The following is a 15,436-nucleotide window of genomic DNA, read 5'->3' as shown; positions in this document are numbered from 1 at the left end:
GGGCAAGCCAAAACTGACAGCCAACAAGAAAATGAGAACCCCAGTCCTGCAACCACAAGGAACAGAATCTATCCAACAACACAAATGAGCTTGGACGAGGATGCAGAGATAGATGGGAATGCAGGCCACCCACCACCTGACGTTGACCCTCAACACAGGACTCAGCTAACTATGCCAAGACTGGCTTACAAAAACTCTGAGATGATACATTTGCATTGGCCCAAGACAGCAGCAGGAACCAAGTCCACCTCCTCACATGCCTGGGCCCACTTCTCACCTCTTGGCTGAGGCTTATCCTTTTATACCCATGGCGATTGGCCTAGACTCTAGCTCCTTTCACCCACCTGGAGAAGGAACATTTACTTCTGAGTCCTTGTTACCTCTGTTTTAGAAATGCTCTTCCCAGAGCTTCTGATAAAGTCTAAAACTTTCCTCATCATTTGGTGTGTATTAGAAAGGATTTATATTTCGGCTGACATATTTGAGGTTGCTTTTCCAGGATCTCTTTCCTTTCTGTGCTGGCTAGTTTTGTGTGTCAGCTTGATGCAAGCTAGAGTCATCGGAGAGGAAGAAGCCTCAGTTGAGGAAATCCCTCCATGAGATCCCATGGTAAGGCATTTTCTCAATTGGTGATTAATGGAGGAGGGCCCAGCCCATTGTAGGTGGTGCCATCCCTGGGTTCATGGTCCTGGCCTCTATAAAAAAGAGGTTGAGCCAGCCATGTGATGCAGGCCAGTAAGCAGTACACTCAGTGGCCTCTGAATCAGCTACTGCCTGTAGATTCTTGCCCTGTTCAAGTTCCTGTCCTGACTTCCTTTGGTGATGAACAGCCATGTGACAGTGTAAGGCAAATAAACACTTTCTTCCCTAACTTGCATTTTGGTCATGGTGTTTTGTTGGAACAACAAAAATCCTAAGACATTTCCTGAGTTCAAAGCTCTCTGAGGTTCCCTTCAGAAGCTTACCTTGGCCCCACTTATGATCTGGTGAGATTCCCCCCCTCCATTAATGACCCTGATGGTCCCTAATTGGAGCCAGACAACCAGGGAACACTATCTTGATGTCAGCATGTCACTTGGCTTGAATAAATTAGCTATGAGGCAGCACTAACTATATCCGTGTGGGAAGAAACCTCGTTGGTTTCCATGGTGTCCCCGTGGTGGCATTTTTTTCCTCGCGTGGTGCAGCAGGAACGTAAGTTCTAGTACTGAGGTAGCCACTGTTGCTACTCCAAGGATGTCCAGGAGGAGAAGCAAGGCAGCTCATGGAGGAGTATGCAGCCAAGAGACGCCCAGACAGTGGAGACAGGCCTGAGAACATCCCAGCCCTGGACCACACCTTGTCCGAAGCTCAACTCCGCAGTTACAGGGAAATATATCCGTTTCAGGCTTTCTTCCAATGTGGAGTGGGTTTCCTGCTGTTTGAGGCTAAAAGTTTTGTGTCTGATATGAATGCATTCCAGGAAAGCCCACAAAAATGAAACAGGGGTTCTCAGGCTTCAGTGAGACAAACACTAAGGAGGCATACCCGAACCAACAGGTTTCCTGTGTCTACCCCAAGGCGGCGGAAAAAGCATAATCGACCCACTGGAAGGTAACCAAGACCGTCAGGGAAGACTCTTCACAGTGGCCCCAGACTAGGGGCAAGGCGAATGTCTGCCAACAGGATAGGTGCCCCGTGGCTTGTTAGAGTGGGAGCGCTGCAGGGTGACATCACGGTCCCTCGGATAGCACGTTAAACACCAGAAATCAGACCCCGGTAGGCTTTTTAGACACTGTGGGACTCCACTAATGTCTTCAAATAAGTGTAGACCTAACATGTAATTAACTCAAAAACCACAGAGGATATTTATTTTAAAGACGCACATTTCTCCCTCGGAGGAGCTGACTTGCAGCGGTGTTGGGGCCACAGCTCTCTCACCTGCATCCTGCCCTGCTCTGAACGCTGATGAAATGCTCCAGGTGCCCTGGGCAATTTTTTTTTTTTTTTTTAGCTCCAGGGACAGGCCAAGGGACAGCCAGGCGCCTCTGCCTGGCCTGTGAGCACCCTTCATCTATTCCTTTTCTTTTTCCTTTCTTTTAAAGCTCCTTGTTCTCCAAGGCTGCTGCAAAGTATTTCTAAATGGCCAGGAGGGAATCTCCTAGAGCCCCAAGTGCATCTCAAACAGCGAGGCCCTTCTTCCTGTAGTGAGTAGCTGGTGTGCTGCCGTCATCCTGAGCTCTACATGCTGTCCTCACTCCGGTGTGCCATGGTTCCACTCAGGATTCATCAGTGTTACCCAGTCCGTGGAAACTGCACTTGGAAGATTGCACTTCGGTCTCTCCGCTGGCTGGAACAGCAGCCAGCGCCGGGAGCATGAAGAAGCTGTGCCTCGGAGCACAATACCATTAAGCCAGTCCACGCAAGGAGGCTCCATGGCTTGTATGCACGTCTGACTTTGGATGTCTCCCTACCAGACGGCTTATTTGGGAAGCGGTCCTATTAAGTGCACAGGCCTCCTGTCCCCCTGCTCCTTGAGAATTTCTGCTCCCTTGGCCTGTGCCTATCTCCTCCTGGTTCTCTTCCTCCGCCTGGTCATCCCTCCTCAGCCTTCATCCTCTGGGCCTCTCCTCTCCCACCTGACCTCTTCATGGGATGACTCTGAGATTTTACAGGGCAAGTGCTTGGCCACACTCCTTGCAAATGCTGAGACCCAGGCGTTCTCACTCACACCATCATGCCGAGCACATCTTTCATTCTTTCTGCTCACAGTGTATTCCTTGTCTCAGAGCTCACTGGGACCCACTTCGCCGACTGGATTCTTTCTCTCAGGTCCACACCCACAGTTACCATGGCCTTGTTCAAGCTTCAGGGCTCTGACTCACCTTTCCCAACTAGCCTGCTCTTTGATGCGCTAGTGTGATCCTATAGCTTTCCCAATTGTCCTGCACTATCATGCCTATAGAATATGACCCTGAAAATAACATTATCCATGCTGTGCTGGCCAATTTTTATGCCAACTCTACACAGCTAGAGTCATTCAAGAGGAGGGAACTTAATTGAGAAAGTGCCCCCACCAGTAATGGTTGATGTGGCATTCACTGTGCATGCTGCTACCCTGAAGCTTGTGGTCCGGGTGCTGTAAGAAAAGAGGCCGAGCAAGCCACGAAGAGCAGGTCAGAAATCAGAATTTCTCTACAGCCTCTGCATCAGCTCCTGTCTTGAGTCCCTGCCTCGCTTCCCTGGATAACGGACTATAGGCTGAAAGATGCAATAAGCCCTCTCCTGCTCAAGCTGCTTTTGGTCGTGATGTTTAATCTCAGCAACGAAAACTCTAACCAAGACAATACCATGGTTTATTTCAAATAAAGTAAAGGAATCTCTCACAACCCCTTTTTCTGCCCTTCCATTTCCAAATCCATTCCGGCAGTCCATCCGTTCTAGCTGCCGTCTGTCCAAAACATCCTCAAAGTAACACATTTTTCTAGTTCTACTTCCTGGCACCTCCTGTACCTCTCCCTTAATTCATGTCTAGATATGTTTCTTGCTTCCATTCCTGCCTCCTAGACCCAAAGAAACATCTCTGTAGATGGAGGGAGGAGCATGTACCAGCAAACATGCGGAAGACATCAGGAGGCTGCCGCCTGGAAGAACCACAGACACACATCTCTGGGTGGCCGGAGAACAGGGTCACAAGGGGAGTGACAGAGATGAATTTGGAGGGGCAGGCAGAGGCCGAGAAGGTCACTGCAAGCACCATAGAGAGATGGCCTTAGGGCACAGGAGCTGAAGAAGGATGCTAAACAACAGGCCAGCTTCTGGAGGAACAGCCCGGCCACTGTGAGGAGGCTGTGGTGGGGGCGGAAAGGAAATCCCCGCCTGTGAAGTTACTAAACTCAAGCTGAAATCCAGAGTAATAAGGTGTTTTGTTCCTGTGGATTAGAACCAGAAACAGTCTCCTCTCTCTGGAGGGGGAGGAGGAGATGGAGGGGAAAGGGAAAAAAGAGTGGAGAGGAGGTAGGAGGGAGAGGAAAGGAGAAGGGAGAAGGAAGGAGAGGGGAGAGAGAGATTTTGCAGAGAAAGACACTACTGCAAATAAGGAATTCTCCCATCTATTTTTTTTTTAAGTAAACAGAACAAGACAGAGCCCTGAAAGCCTTGACTTGATTTGAAAATGAGGTGAAAGTAGGGGTGAAGGGGACTGAAAATAAAAATTCTTTCTAGCCTTTTAATTATTAAAAGTAGGGTTTAGAGGCATTTAAAAACTGAGGCTTGTAGCTGGGCTCTGTGGTACATACCTGTTATCCCAGGACTTGAGAGGCAGAGGCAGGCAGATCTCCATGAGTTTGAGACCAGCCTGATCTACAAAGCAAGTCCAGGATAGCCAAGGCTACACAGAGAAACCTTGTCTCAAAAAAACAAAACCCAACCAAACAAACAAAAACTACACACACACACACACAATACAAAAAAACAAAAACAAAAAACCTCCAAAAAACTGAAGCTCCAGGTTTTCAAATATTGTGGGTGTGTGCAAAGTCATTTTGTTTTTTTCTCCTGTTTACACACTGGTCCCCCATTGTCCTTTCAAGCTAATAATGTGAGGAATATAATTCAACGTAATTGACACTGGGAAAATAGGATAAATTATTCATTCCCAGTGGATGCCCTATCTCCCAACTTCCAACCCACCCCTTCACTGGCAAGGCCAGATCCTACATGGTGGTTCAGATGGCTCAAAGTGCAGATCATAAAAATTTAAAATACTACTTCCCTGCATTATCAATAATGAAGAGGTTCCCACATGGCGAGGCCCAGAATTGGCAGGAACAATAAATGAAAGCGTAGACGTGCTGACAAGGAGCGAGATTGTATTTTTATGAGTCCAGCTTGCAGAAGCCAAAAATAGACCTTCACTGTAGACACAGCTCATCCCTGCAACAGACCTTCACTGTAGACACAGCTCATCCCTGCAACAGACCTTCACTGTAGACACAGCTCATCCCTGCAACAGGATGGGGGATTTGGGCACATCAGGTAGGGATGCTACCAAGGAGAGCTGATTTAATTTTCTCTTCCTTCCTTCTTTCTTTTTGTGTTTATTTTCTTGCTTGCTTGTTTTTCAAGACAGGGTTCTCTGCGTAGACCAGGCTGGCCTCGAACTCTGAGATTGACCTGCCTCTCCCTCTCAGGTGCTGGGATTAAAGGTGTGTGCCAGCACTGCACTGGCTGCTGCTTTATTTTTCATCTTTCTTTCCAGTACTTGAGTCTCCCCCTTGAAGTCATTGCTGGTCTTTCTATTTTCCACTTTAGGAATCAGTGTAGGTGCACACCTGCCCTTGATGACGGAAGAAACTGAGGCCCAGAGAAGCCTGAGGCCACAACCCTCACTAGTCGCTGGGAGGCAGTGCTGAATCTAGGCAGGGGCTACCTCACACTTTCTGATCCTGAGGACACTGGATCCTGCAGGCCCCACTAACGCTGTTGCCAGGGGTGAGGACAAAGGAAGAGAGGCCAGAGGTTCAGATAGGGGCGGAGTCCTCACTCAGATCTTCCCCGTTTGCCTTCTCTGCTCCTCACCTCACACTTTCCCCCTAGATTAGATCTCCCCCGAGCTCCTGAAAGCTGGACCAGGTGTCTGGGCCCAGAGAGCTAGTGGAAGTCTATGCAGCACCATCAATTTCACACCAGGAGACAGGCATAGAGAGAAGCAGAGCATTTGGCTTCCATCACACAGCAAGATGAATCAAAAACCAGGACGCTTAATATGAAGCTGCCACGCAGCTCTGGGCTCTTTCCAGGGCTCCTTTCTTTGCCAGGCCTTTGCTTTCTTTGAGACAAAATATAAATCAAGCGTGGCCAGCACTGCTTCAACACAGTGCCTTCGCTCTCAGCTCAACAGCTCTCCACAGGGACTCACCCTGGTGGAAGAGAGCGAGTCATACTGGCTCACCCACGCTGCTTCACCTTTGGTGAAACGGGAGTGACTCTTTAAGACAACAGTGTGATGTGTGTTCACGGTTCCGAAACTGAAAATTACAGACTTAAGCCTTCAAATGCCCCCATCAACCCACTCTCATTTCTCAACATTTAGCAATCAAAGGGTCACACACACTGTCTGTCCTCCAAGATCATCTAGGTTGTCGGAACTGAAAAGATTTTAATCCCTTACGGCTAAAAAAAAATATTTCACTGTGCATATTTCATTATATAATGTATACACGGATCAAAACATCACATTCCAGGGGCTGGAGAGAGTGCTTAAGAGCACCCACTGCTCTTGCAGAGGACCAGTGTCTGGTCCCCAACACCCACATCAGGTGGCTCATGATGTCTGCAACTCCAGCTCCAGGGGATCCAATGTCTAGCTCCGGCCTTGGAGAGCAGGGCGCTCACTTGTGCATACCCACACATATAATTTAAAAGTCACATTGTTTTGCCCCAGAAATATGTTCTCTTTTCAAGTGCCCATAAAACATAAAAAAGAGAGACTAGAACTTATGCACGTGAGACCACATGCCACCGCCTGAGACCATGTGCCCACAGAGCAAGAATATGATCACCTCTTTCGCCTTGAGCATCTCTGCCTCATCCTCACGATAGTTGCTCAGAGTTTCCCGTTTTACAACAGTGTTCACTTAACCAGACTTTTCTCCTCAATAGTTCAAATCAGTCCCATTTTTAATAGTATTTGTAAAGCACTGTATAGCAGAAAAAAAATATGCTCATAGGATACAATCTTACCAACAAGAAGCACAAAAGTCAGGTGATGTATCCAATATGATCTTATAACAATGTCGTAACTGCTAAAACACCCTGCATTAAGTTATCAGCCAATAGGAATGTGGTGGGGCAGGAGGAAGGACGCTCACAGGAGGTGGGGGGCCCAAGGATATAAGACCTAAAGGCAGAAGGAGGGGGAGTGGGAGAGGGGGTTGGGTGGTTAAAAGCACTGGCTGCTCTTCAAGAGGACATGAATTTGCTTCCTAGCACCCACATGGTGTCTCACAATTGTCTGTAACCCCAGTTCCAAGGGGATCCAACACCCTCTTCTGGTCTCCACAAGCACCAGGCACCAGGCACACCACAAAATAAACATTTAACCAAGCAGAAGAGAGGAGACTATAGAGGAAGGAAGGGAGGTGCGGAAGAGGGAGCCTGCATGTGAAGGACAGTAAGCATGTGGACGAGAACAATCTATAAAGACATGTGCCTATGAAAGCACCACAGAGAAACCTGGCACTCTATCCACTAACTTAAAAGGAATGGAAGAAGATACTCAATTTAACATTTCAAAAAGCATGTACCAGGATTACGTTTTCCCAAAAATTACCAACCAATATATTGATTATTATCAATATATTTTTTGTTTAATGTTGCTGTTTTTAAATTACAGAGAATATTTACTCTGTTTATTGATTGCTTTTTACCTATTGGTGGGAACTGCCCAAGCCCCAGCCAGTTTGGGGAATCTCAGAAGCCTCTGGGGGAACCTCTCTGTAGCGGCTGGGGAGGCTGCCCTGTGGGGCAGTGGAGCCGCTCCCTAGAGAGGCTGACATTTCCCAAACACTGTGTCTCAAGGAGTAAAGGAAGGGAGGAAGGCAGGGGGCAAGGGACACACAGCCCCTGGACAGGAGATTTACAGTCTGCCCCAGAGCCTTCCACATCTGCCCTGTGTGAGTCGGCTCTCTCTCAGCCCTCACTCTTGAAGCTCCTCAGTCATTCTCAATACAGTCTTCTTCCACAACACACCACATTAGGTGACATATTCAGAGCCTCCAGGGAAAGGAAGGAAGCTGGATCGATGAGCCCTCTCTGTATCATGCTCAAGCGAGGCCCATTAGACACTTTCCACATTGTCTTTTCTCTCACAGTATCCTGTTAGGTGGATATTATGCCCACTCCCCAGCTCCAACAACACAAAGCCCAGAGAGGCTGAACAACCTACCTGAAGCCTCACAGCAGATAAGCAGCTTGGCAAAGATTTGAACCCAGCTCTCTAGGATTATAGAAAGCATGTGCTCTGCCATGGATTTCACACTCTCATAAGCTTAGAAGCGCGTCAGATGCCAATAACTGATCTCAGAATCTCTCCATTCCTCCTCTCCTCCATGTAGGCAAGCCATCCATCCTCCAGATTCATGAAGACTTAACAATTAGCAGAAAGTAAAATGGCATGGCTGGAGCCTGGCAGCTGGCTCAGCAAGCACATGAGATTGACCCAAGGCTTTGCTGAGGTGGTCGTGTCTGCCTGTGGCCTGCTTTCTACAGCCCTGCCATGTACCTGCTGGTGGCTCCAGGATATCTACAGAGCTCAGCTGCAGTATTCTTTGGGTGAGTACTGAGACAGTAGGTCTATTGTCTGAACCCACATCTGCATTTGCAAAGTGAGACTCATGGGTAGAAACCTCACAGTTTTCCAGAGTACTTGTATCTTTTTAGTGGGAAGGGCCCAGAGGTGGAATTGGGTGTCCCAAGTGTCTTAATTATTTTTCTATCAGTGTGAAAATACACCATGACCAAGGCAACTGATAGAGGAGCGAATTTATTGGGGCTTACAGTTTTAGAGGGTGAGTCCATGATTATTATGTTGGGGAGTATGGTGGCAGGTGGGCAGGCATGGTGCCGGAACGGTAGCTAAGAGCTTACATCTTGATCCAAAAGTGGGAGGCAGAGAATGCACTAACTGGGGATGGCTTGAGCTTTTGAATCCTGAAAGCCCACCCCCAGTGACACTCCTCCCCTAACAAGGCCACACCTCCTAATCCTTCCCAAACAGTTCCACCAGCTGGGGGTCAAGTATTCAAATATATGAGCCTATAGGAACCATTCTTATTCAAACACCACACCAACTTTTCAGAAGCTCTCTCCTATGACCTGGGAGACACTTGCTGGCTTGGTTTTGAGTCTATTGCCCACACATCTGATGAGAAAATGAAATCCATTTTTAAACTCAGAAGAGGAAATTTTATTAAAGATTTTCTTCTTCCTGCTGTGTGGCAGGACTAGGACTGTTCGTGCAGAGCCAGTGACCTCAGGCCAAGTGGGTGAATGGAAATGAGGCAGAATAAATTCTCCTGAAGCCACCTTGGCGAGAATCCATCTAGGTACTATTCCCATGGAGCCAGTCCCAACAGTACCATTGCTTCATACCACAGCCATGGCTTATAGTCAGGCTCCTGATTCTGAGGTTTCTCTCTTTTCTCGCTGTACCTGCAGGAAACCTGGCCACCTCTACTGAAGTTAACTGTCCCAGTGTTCTCTAGAAGAACGAACGGAAGTGAAGAAAAAATGTCCTAGGAGCCATCATGGGGCTGAATCATTGTCCATAGGGTGGCCCACAGCCTCCAGCATAACTTCATTGAACGGGGCTCCAGATTCCACTGTCTTCCTGAATTAAATCTCCCTCCTTCTTACACGGGCCTACCTGATGCTCTCCTCCTCTTCCTCCTTCTCTTCTCTACGACTAACAAATATGTCTTCAGACACTGCCAAATGTTCACATAGGTGGCTGAGTAGCTCCTATAATGAGTTGCTGTTCACAGAGGGGTGGTTTTCGGGAAACAAAGTAGGAATACAAGAAATGGAAATTGTATAACACAAGACCTGGAATGCCAAGGTAAGGCATTGAGGGTGGTGTGACATGGGGAAGAGACAGGTCGCCACTCTTGAGAAAATGTCTTAGGAGCAGAATAGAGCCTGAAGTAGGATGCGAGAGATACAGATGAAACACTATGAGGCCAGGCCACTGCCTCCTGAGGCAGCCACCAACCTGTGAAGCATAGGTCAGGGAAAGAACATGGAAGACAGTGATGTCATCTTAGGGCCCCACCTAGAATGGAGTCTGAGGCTCGCTACTGTGGTTTAGATATAACCTGAGTGCTTCCCAAAGGACCGTGTATTGGAACTGGGTCCTCAGGATAGCTATGCTGAGAGATAAGGAACCTTTAAGAGGCAGGGTCTAGAAAAAGATAATGAGGTCACAGGGTGGGGGCAGTGACCTCGGAAGGAAGGAATGTGCTTCTTCTGGGTGTCCAGCTAATTCCTCAGAAAGCCGAGTAGGTCTCTTGCTTTCTATCTCACTATATGATTGATCTCTCCCTCTTTCACGTGCTCCCAGCATGATGTCCCTGCTGTGCTCTGGACCCAGCCATGGCTGGCATTTGTGCGTTCTGGACCTCCAGTCTCAAAAACCGAGCTAGCTGCAGCTCTTTGTTCCTGCTTGACAACAGAAAACAGACTAAGCAAGCTTCCAGTGTGGAGGAGGGAGGGGCTCATGAAGCCCCCCTCACAGTTGAGTAGGATCTGCAGTTCATGGCTGCTGGGCAAGGAAGACATTTTTCTTTGTGGGCGTGGCCACAAGGAGGCTCCCTGAGTCTACTGTGGACGATCCTACACCTATGTGCATTTGGACAACACTAATCAGATTCTGTGGGCTACTTTTAAAAAGAAGAAAAAGAGGAGTGAAGTTGGGAGGAAGTCATTTTTAAAGTGGCCTAGGGGTTGCTGGAAGGGGTGTGTATGATCAAAATGCATATACGTAAAATTCTCAAGGGATAATTTAAAGACATTTAGAGAAAAAGCAAGAGAGTAGACTAAGACGTTCATCCTTCTTATTAGGCCATCAAAGTGTTTTCTTTCTTTTTCTTTTCTCCTTTTTTTAATAAGGTGTGTGTGTGTGTCCAGAGGCCAGAGAAGGGTGTCAGATCTCTCTGGGGCTGGAGTAACAGGTGGTTGTGAGCTGCCTAATGTGGGTGCTGGCTGGAACCTGAACTTGAGTCCTCACCAAGAGCAGAGACCACTCTTTGCTAGATCCCTCCAAAGGGGTTTCTAATGCTTATACATGAGAATACTAAAGTGTTTGATGAATAGATCCAAAGATGGCTTTCCATGTTAGCTAGCAAGCACACTTCATGCCTTGGAGTTTCTAAAGGGAAAACCATGATTTAACACAGGGCACAAGTGACTTTCCTGATATTACCTTAGCTTCAAACACTGAGATCTAATCAAACGGCTCAAGTCACCCTCTCACCGCTCCCTGTGAATCCCAACACCATTCCTACTATACACACAAGGAGGCCAAATCTGAGGTGGTTTAAGGTGTTAGGGAGCTGGGTATGGTGGCACACCTTTAATCCCAACACTGTAGAGGCAGGGCAGGTGGATCTCTGTGAGTTTGAGGCCAACCTGGTCTACAAAGTGAGTTCTGGGACAGCCAGGGCTATGTAGAGAGACTATGTCTCAAAAGCAAAGCGAAACAAAAACAAAAGGAAAGAAAGGAAGGAAGTTAGCTCTTAGCTAAGGGGGCTCCAGTAGAAGGAGAAACAAGGATTTGAACCCAGCTAAGACAGTTTCTTCCCAGTCCGTGGTGGTGGCTATCATTTAGGGAAATTGGTCTCTGGACTCTGGACTAGAATTCACCTTTAACACATTTGTTCTGCTGTCGGGGGAAAATTGTGTTTGCTCTTGTAGAGCAGGCTGCACTGGAGAGCTAGCTCAGTCGTTAGAGCCCCTGCGTAGCATGTATGATACACTAGGGCAAACCTCCTGGCCTGGGAAGTTTAAATGAATAGTAATAAAAATCTTAGTAGCACAGAAAACTAAGACAATTCCCCACTCAAAGCAGACACAGACCTAAGAGAGAACTGATCCACCCCGTGGCTTACTGACTGAGTTAGAAACTGAGGTCAAGTCTGTGGGTCTCAAGCCAGTTCACTCCTTGTTCCTGAGGCGGAAGGCCCTGAAACAGCGCTGCCCACGTTCTACATCCAGGGTGCTTTACCAGCTTTACCTAGGAAGTTACATTACCGACCTGTGCTTGAGTTTCTTTAAACACTCCATCAAAACAGCTGCTCCCTTACCAGACCAGGCTCTATTTTCTAGGGAGAAACTGAAATAAAAGTGTGTGCACGTGTGCTTGACAGTGTGCGTGTGTTTGCGTGTGTGGGTGTTGGGGGGGAGTGTGCTTTGGGGCAGTGCTTGGCATTTTAAAAAGCACTCAAACCTGTTAACTACCCTTCTTTTGTTCTTGAATTTGTGCCACTTGACATCTCTAAAGCCATATCTGATTTTGTTCTATCAGACTAGGAGCTTCTTTGCTGCACAGAAGGGAAACCGACACCCACCCAGCGGAAAGTCTGTGAGGAGCAGCACAGGGAGTGGTCACGTGACTCTGCAGGGAACCACTGTATCTTTTGACATTCACTGAGAGAGCTGATTGCTCTGGCTTTGGGAGGGCTTCCTGGTACATCATCGAGAGAAGCAAACTATTGGAGTGGAGTTAGGAGAGTAGGGAGAGAGGGCACGCTCTCTGTAGACATCCTGTGGAAGGCTGCAGGGAGGTGACTTCCCTATTGTCCCTTTCATCACACACGACTCTCAGATGTGGATGTGGATGTGGTCATTAACTTGCAGAACCTCGAGACAAGATGTCTTCTCCTTCACAACCTCCACTGATGCCGGGATTCAGGTCCAAACATTCCCACTTAGTCTTTCTATGCGGTTGGCCCACCCCAAACTTTAGCTTATGATGTGAGTTTGCAGTCTTAGACTCACAGGTGTGTCACAGGGCTGAGGCAGAGTGGCTCAACTTTGGCCACCCATGGTCCCTTGGGGAGACTGCATTTATGCTGATGGCTGGATCTCATCCTAGAGATTCTGACAGAATTGCTCTGGGTGGGGGTGTGGTGACCTCGGTAACAGGGGCTCCTAAATCCCCTGGTGTTTCCAATGTGAAGTAAAAAGAAAGAAAAAAAGAAAAGAGAGGAAAATCCACTGAGCGTGTCGGATGTGCCTGAGGTGAGTTCTCAATACCACCTCTTCACATTTCCTCAGCAGCAATGGCATGCTCAAAGCTCATTTTTAAAGGCTTTATTAGTTCCTCAGGATAGCTCAACAACTCTATTTCTACCACCCACCTTGACACATTCTTCTATCAAAAACCTCTGTGCTTTCAAAACAAATGACTCAGCCCCAGCCAATCAGACAGCACCTCATCTCGATTTAGTCCCTCTTCATTGATTGGATGGAGCCAAATGGTTAAGACACACAATGCCCTCCTGGAGATGCCAATGAAAAAAATCGAACAGACGGAATGATCCATTGTTCAGTCTCCAGCCTGGGAACAAGACCCTTCTTTACCTGCAAACCTCTCACGCCGGTCCGTAGCTCGCTTCCTCAAGCCCCCGCTCTCTCAGGCAACCCTTACGCACTCTCTCCTCCCTATGTCCGTGGGATGACACCCCTCTACCACCTCCATTCTTCATGCCAGGAGATGTGCCATCAGCCGAGGCAGCTTCCCTGCTTCATCTCTCCATTCTCCTGCTGCCACAGCATCACCATTGCCTTAAATACCTCTTTTCCCTCCTCAAACCTGTAAAGCTTCTTACTCACCTTCCAAACTCTAATTTGGATATATTCTCCTCTGCAGCTTGTCTATCCTGCCCTCCCAGTCCTATCCCAGACACCCCCCCTCAACCCTTTGTGATGCGTCCAGCATTTACCAGGATGTGCTGGGTTCCTCTGAAGGAGGGTTTTGTAACTTCATCTTTTTATAACCAACTCCTAGCTGAGGGCTCGACCTCAGCAGGTGCAAACAGGGAGCTGCTGGACTAAGTCCAAGTCCCTGCCCTCCTATCGTTACCATCGATTTTCAAAACACCTCAAGAAAATTAAGACAGGCTCCCCCTCCCCTTCATCTCCATGTAGATGCTTGTGTGTGTTCATCTGCCACATAAAATCTTAACAAGAAGAACATTAATTTGTGTGCCTGCATATGTAGCTATGAGCAGACACCATAAATCCGCAGTAACACAAGACATGTCTCATCTCTGGGTAGAGTATTTTCCTAGGAAGGGAGCCTATTTGGTGGCTGGGCGAACGAAAGGGTTTGAGGGGGTAAAATCTGCTGCTGCTTGGGTTCCTGGGTTGGGGTGACAAGGAAAGGGAGAGCGCCTATTACCTTCTCAGGAGCAGACAGCTGTAAATGATTAACCTCCAAGGGCGTGATGAGGGGGACGGTCTGGAAACCATCCTCCACCGAAGGCGGCTTGGCCCCCTTCTCTCCAGGGTTGCTGTTGAGCTTCACCATACTTCTGCTTTTTCTCCCAGACCTAAGGCAAGCAGCAGGGATTCTGGTTACGGCAGGAATTCGAGGAGGCGCTGACGACAGTCCACAACGGCTCAACTCCAGCAGCATTCGGTCTGGTGGGAGCCATCAATCTCCTGCTAGATTTCCTGACATGCTTCCCATTGTCCAGGAAAACTTCATTAACCATCAGAATGCGCTGACTGCCCACCGAGTTCACCGACCGACCCTCAGATTAGGGAGCAGTAAAAATAAAAACATCTCTGGCCTTCATGAAAAAAATATGAGCTTAAAAAAAAATGCCAAGACACCCAGGCTAACATCCCTAGAGCCCCACTGGCAAGCCTGTTCTTAGCACAAAAGGAAACTCCATTATCCTGGGCCCCCTGCAGTAGGATACATTTCACCTCACCACCCACATTGCTGTTTTGCCTTTTCTTTGCCAATCTCTAAAACACAATTAAATACATTCAGCATTCCTCACGGTACCCACCTCTTTTTATTTTTTTAAACATAATAATGTAGCTTGTCCATGAGATCCAGGTTTCTAAATCAGAAAGAGGCAGGCTAGAACGTGATGTCGTTATTCAGCCATGAAATACCTCCATTTCCTCAATAGCCAAGGGCTTTTTTTTTTTCATGGAAAGTTAGCAGCCCCCATATTGCAAGATTGCCAACTAAATAAACAAATCGCATTTCTTTCTCTCCAGCTCCCTTTGACGCCAAGGATTGCTTTCACCCCCACCCTCAAAAGCACAGCACAACTGAATTTCTCCTGTCAATCCTGCTGGTGGGACATAATTAGACAGAACAGGGTTGTTGTGGGGATGACAGGGTGGTAAGGGCTGGGAGCATGCTGGGGAGTGGTTACAACAAAAACAAATGCCTACTTACTGTGCGGCACTGGTGGGGGTCAGAGCAGAGTCAAGCCAATATGTAGAGGAGGAGGACAAACACGAGTCCTCCCTCCTCAGCCCGAGAGCGGGATGCTGAAAAAGCAGCCCTCTCGTGCCTGGCTCCGGAGCTTCTGAGAGCAAGGCGCCAGCGCGCAGAGAAGATCTGGCAGCTGCCCAGCCTGCTCGCCTGCTCGCGCCTCCCACCGGGGACGGCTCCCACACCACCTGTCATCTGGCACCACCTGCTGTTTCTCATGCATGGCCACAAGCCCCGCACAGGAAAAACGGGTTCAAAAAAAGTGGAAGGGATTTTGGTTATTCCAAAAACAATAATCTGGCTTTTAAAAATTACACGATTATGTAAAATGCAATTCTTGAGTCTTTGGGGGAAGACTGGAAAAGCAGGCACTGTTTCTTTTTCTTTTTAAGGAGAAGGGCTCACCTCTTACCAAAGCTTCCCTAACAATATTATAAA

General features: G+C 47.9%; 1 protein-coding gene across 2 annotated transcripts in view; it reads right to left on the bottom strand.

Annotated features, from left to right (window-relative positions):
* The window catches only part of Nsg2 (neuronal vesicle trafficking associated 2), a 57,794-nt gene extending 42,654 nt beyond the window's left edge, over window positions 1-15,140 (bottom strand). The window contains exons 1-2 of one of the 2 annotated variants that reach the window (XM_021657612.2): window positions 14,960-15,140; window positions 13,940-14,090 (exon numbers count right to left, since the gene is read on the bottom strand). In XM_021657612.2, the coding sequence (XP_021513287.1) occupies window positions 13,940-14,068 (129 nt within the window). In that variant the 5' untranslated portion in view covers window positions 14,069-14,090; window positions 14,960-15,140. Of the gene's footprint in view, window positions 1-13,939; window positions 14,091-14,558; window positions 14,684-14,959 lie in introns of those variants that run through there. The other variant, XM_060363893.1, reaches the window with a different exon arrangement.
* Between the last annotated feature and the right edge of the window lie 296 nt (window positions 15,141-15,436).

Source organism: Meriones unguiculatus, chromosome 11 (assembly GCF_030254825.1).
Source record: "Meriones unguiculatus strain TT.TT164.6M chromosome 11, Bangor_MerUng_6.1, whole genome shotgun sequence".
Lineage (NCBI taxonomy): Eukaryota > Metazoa > Chordata > Mammalia > Rodentia > Muridae > Meriones > Meriones unguiculatus.
The sequence above is the reverse complement of the archived record's forward strand: the minus strand, read 5'-3'. Positions and strand labels throughout refer to the sequence as shown.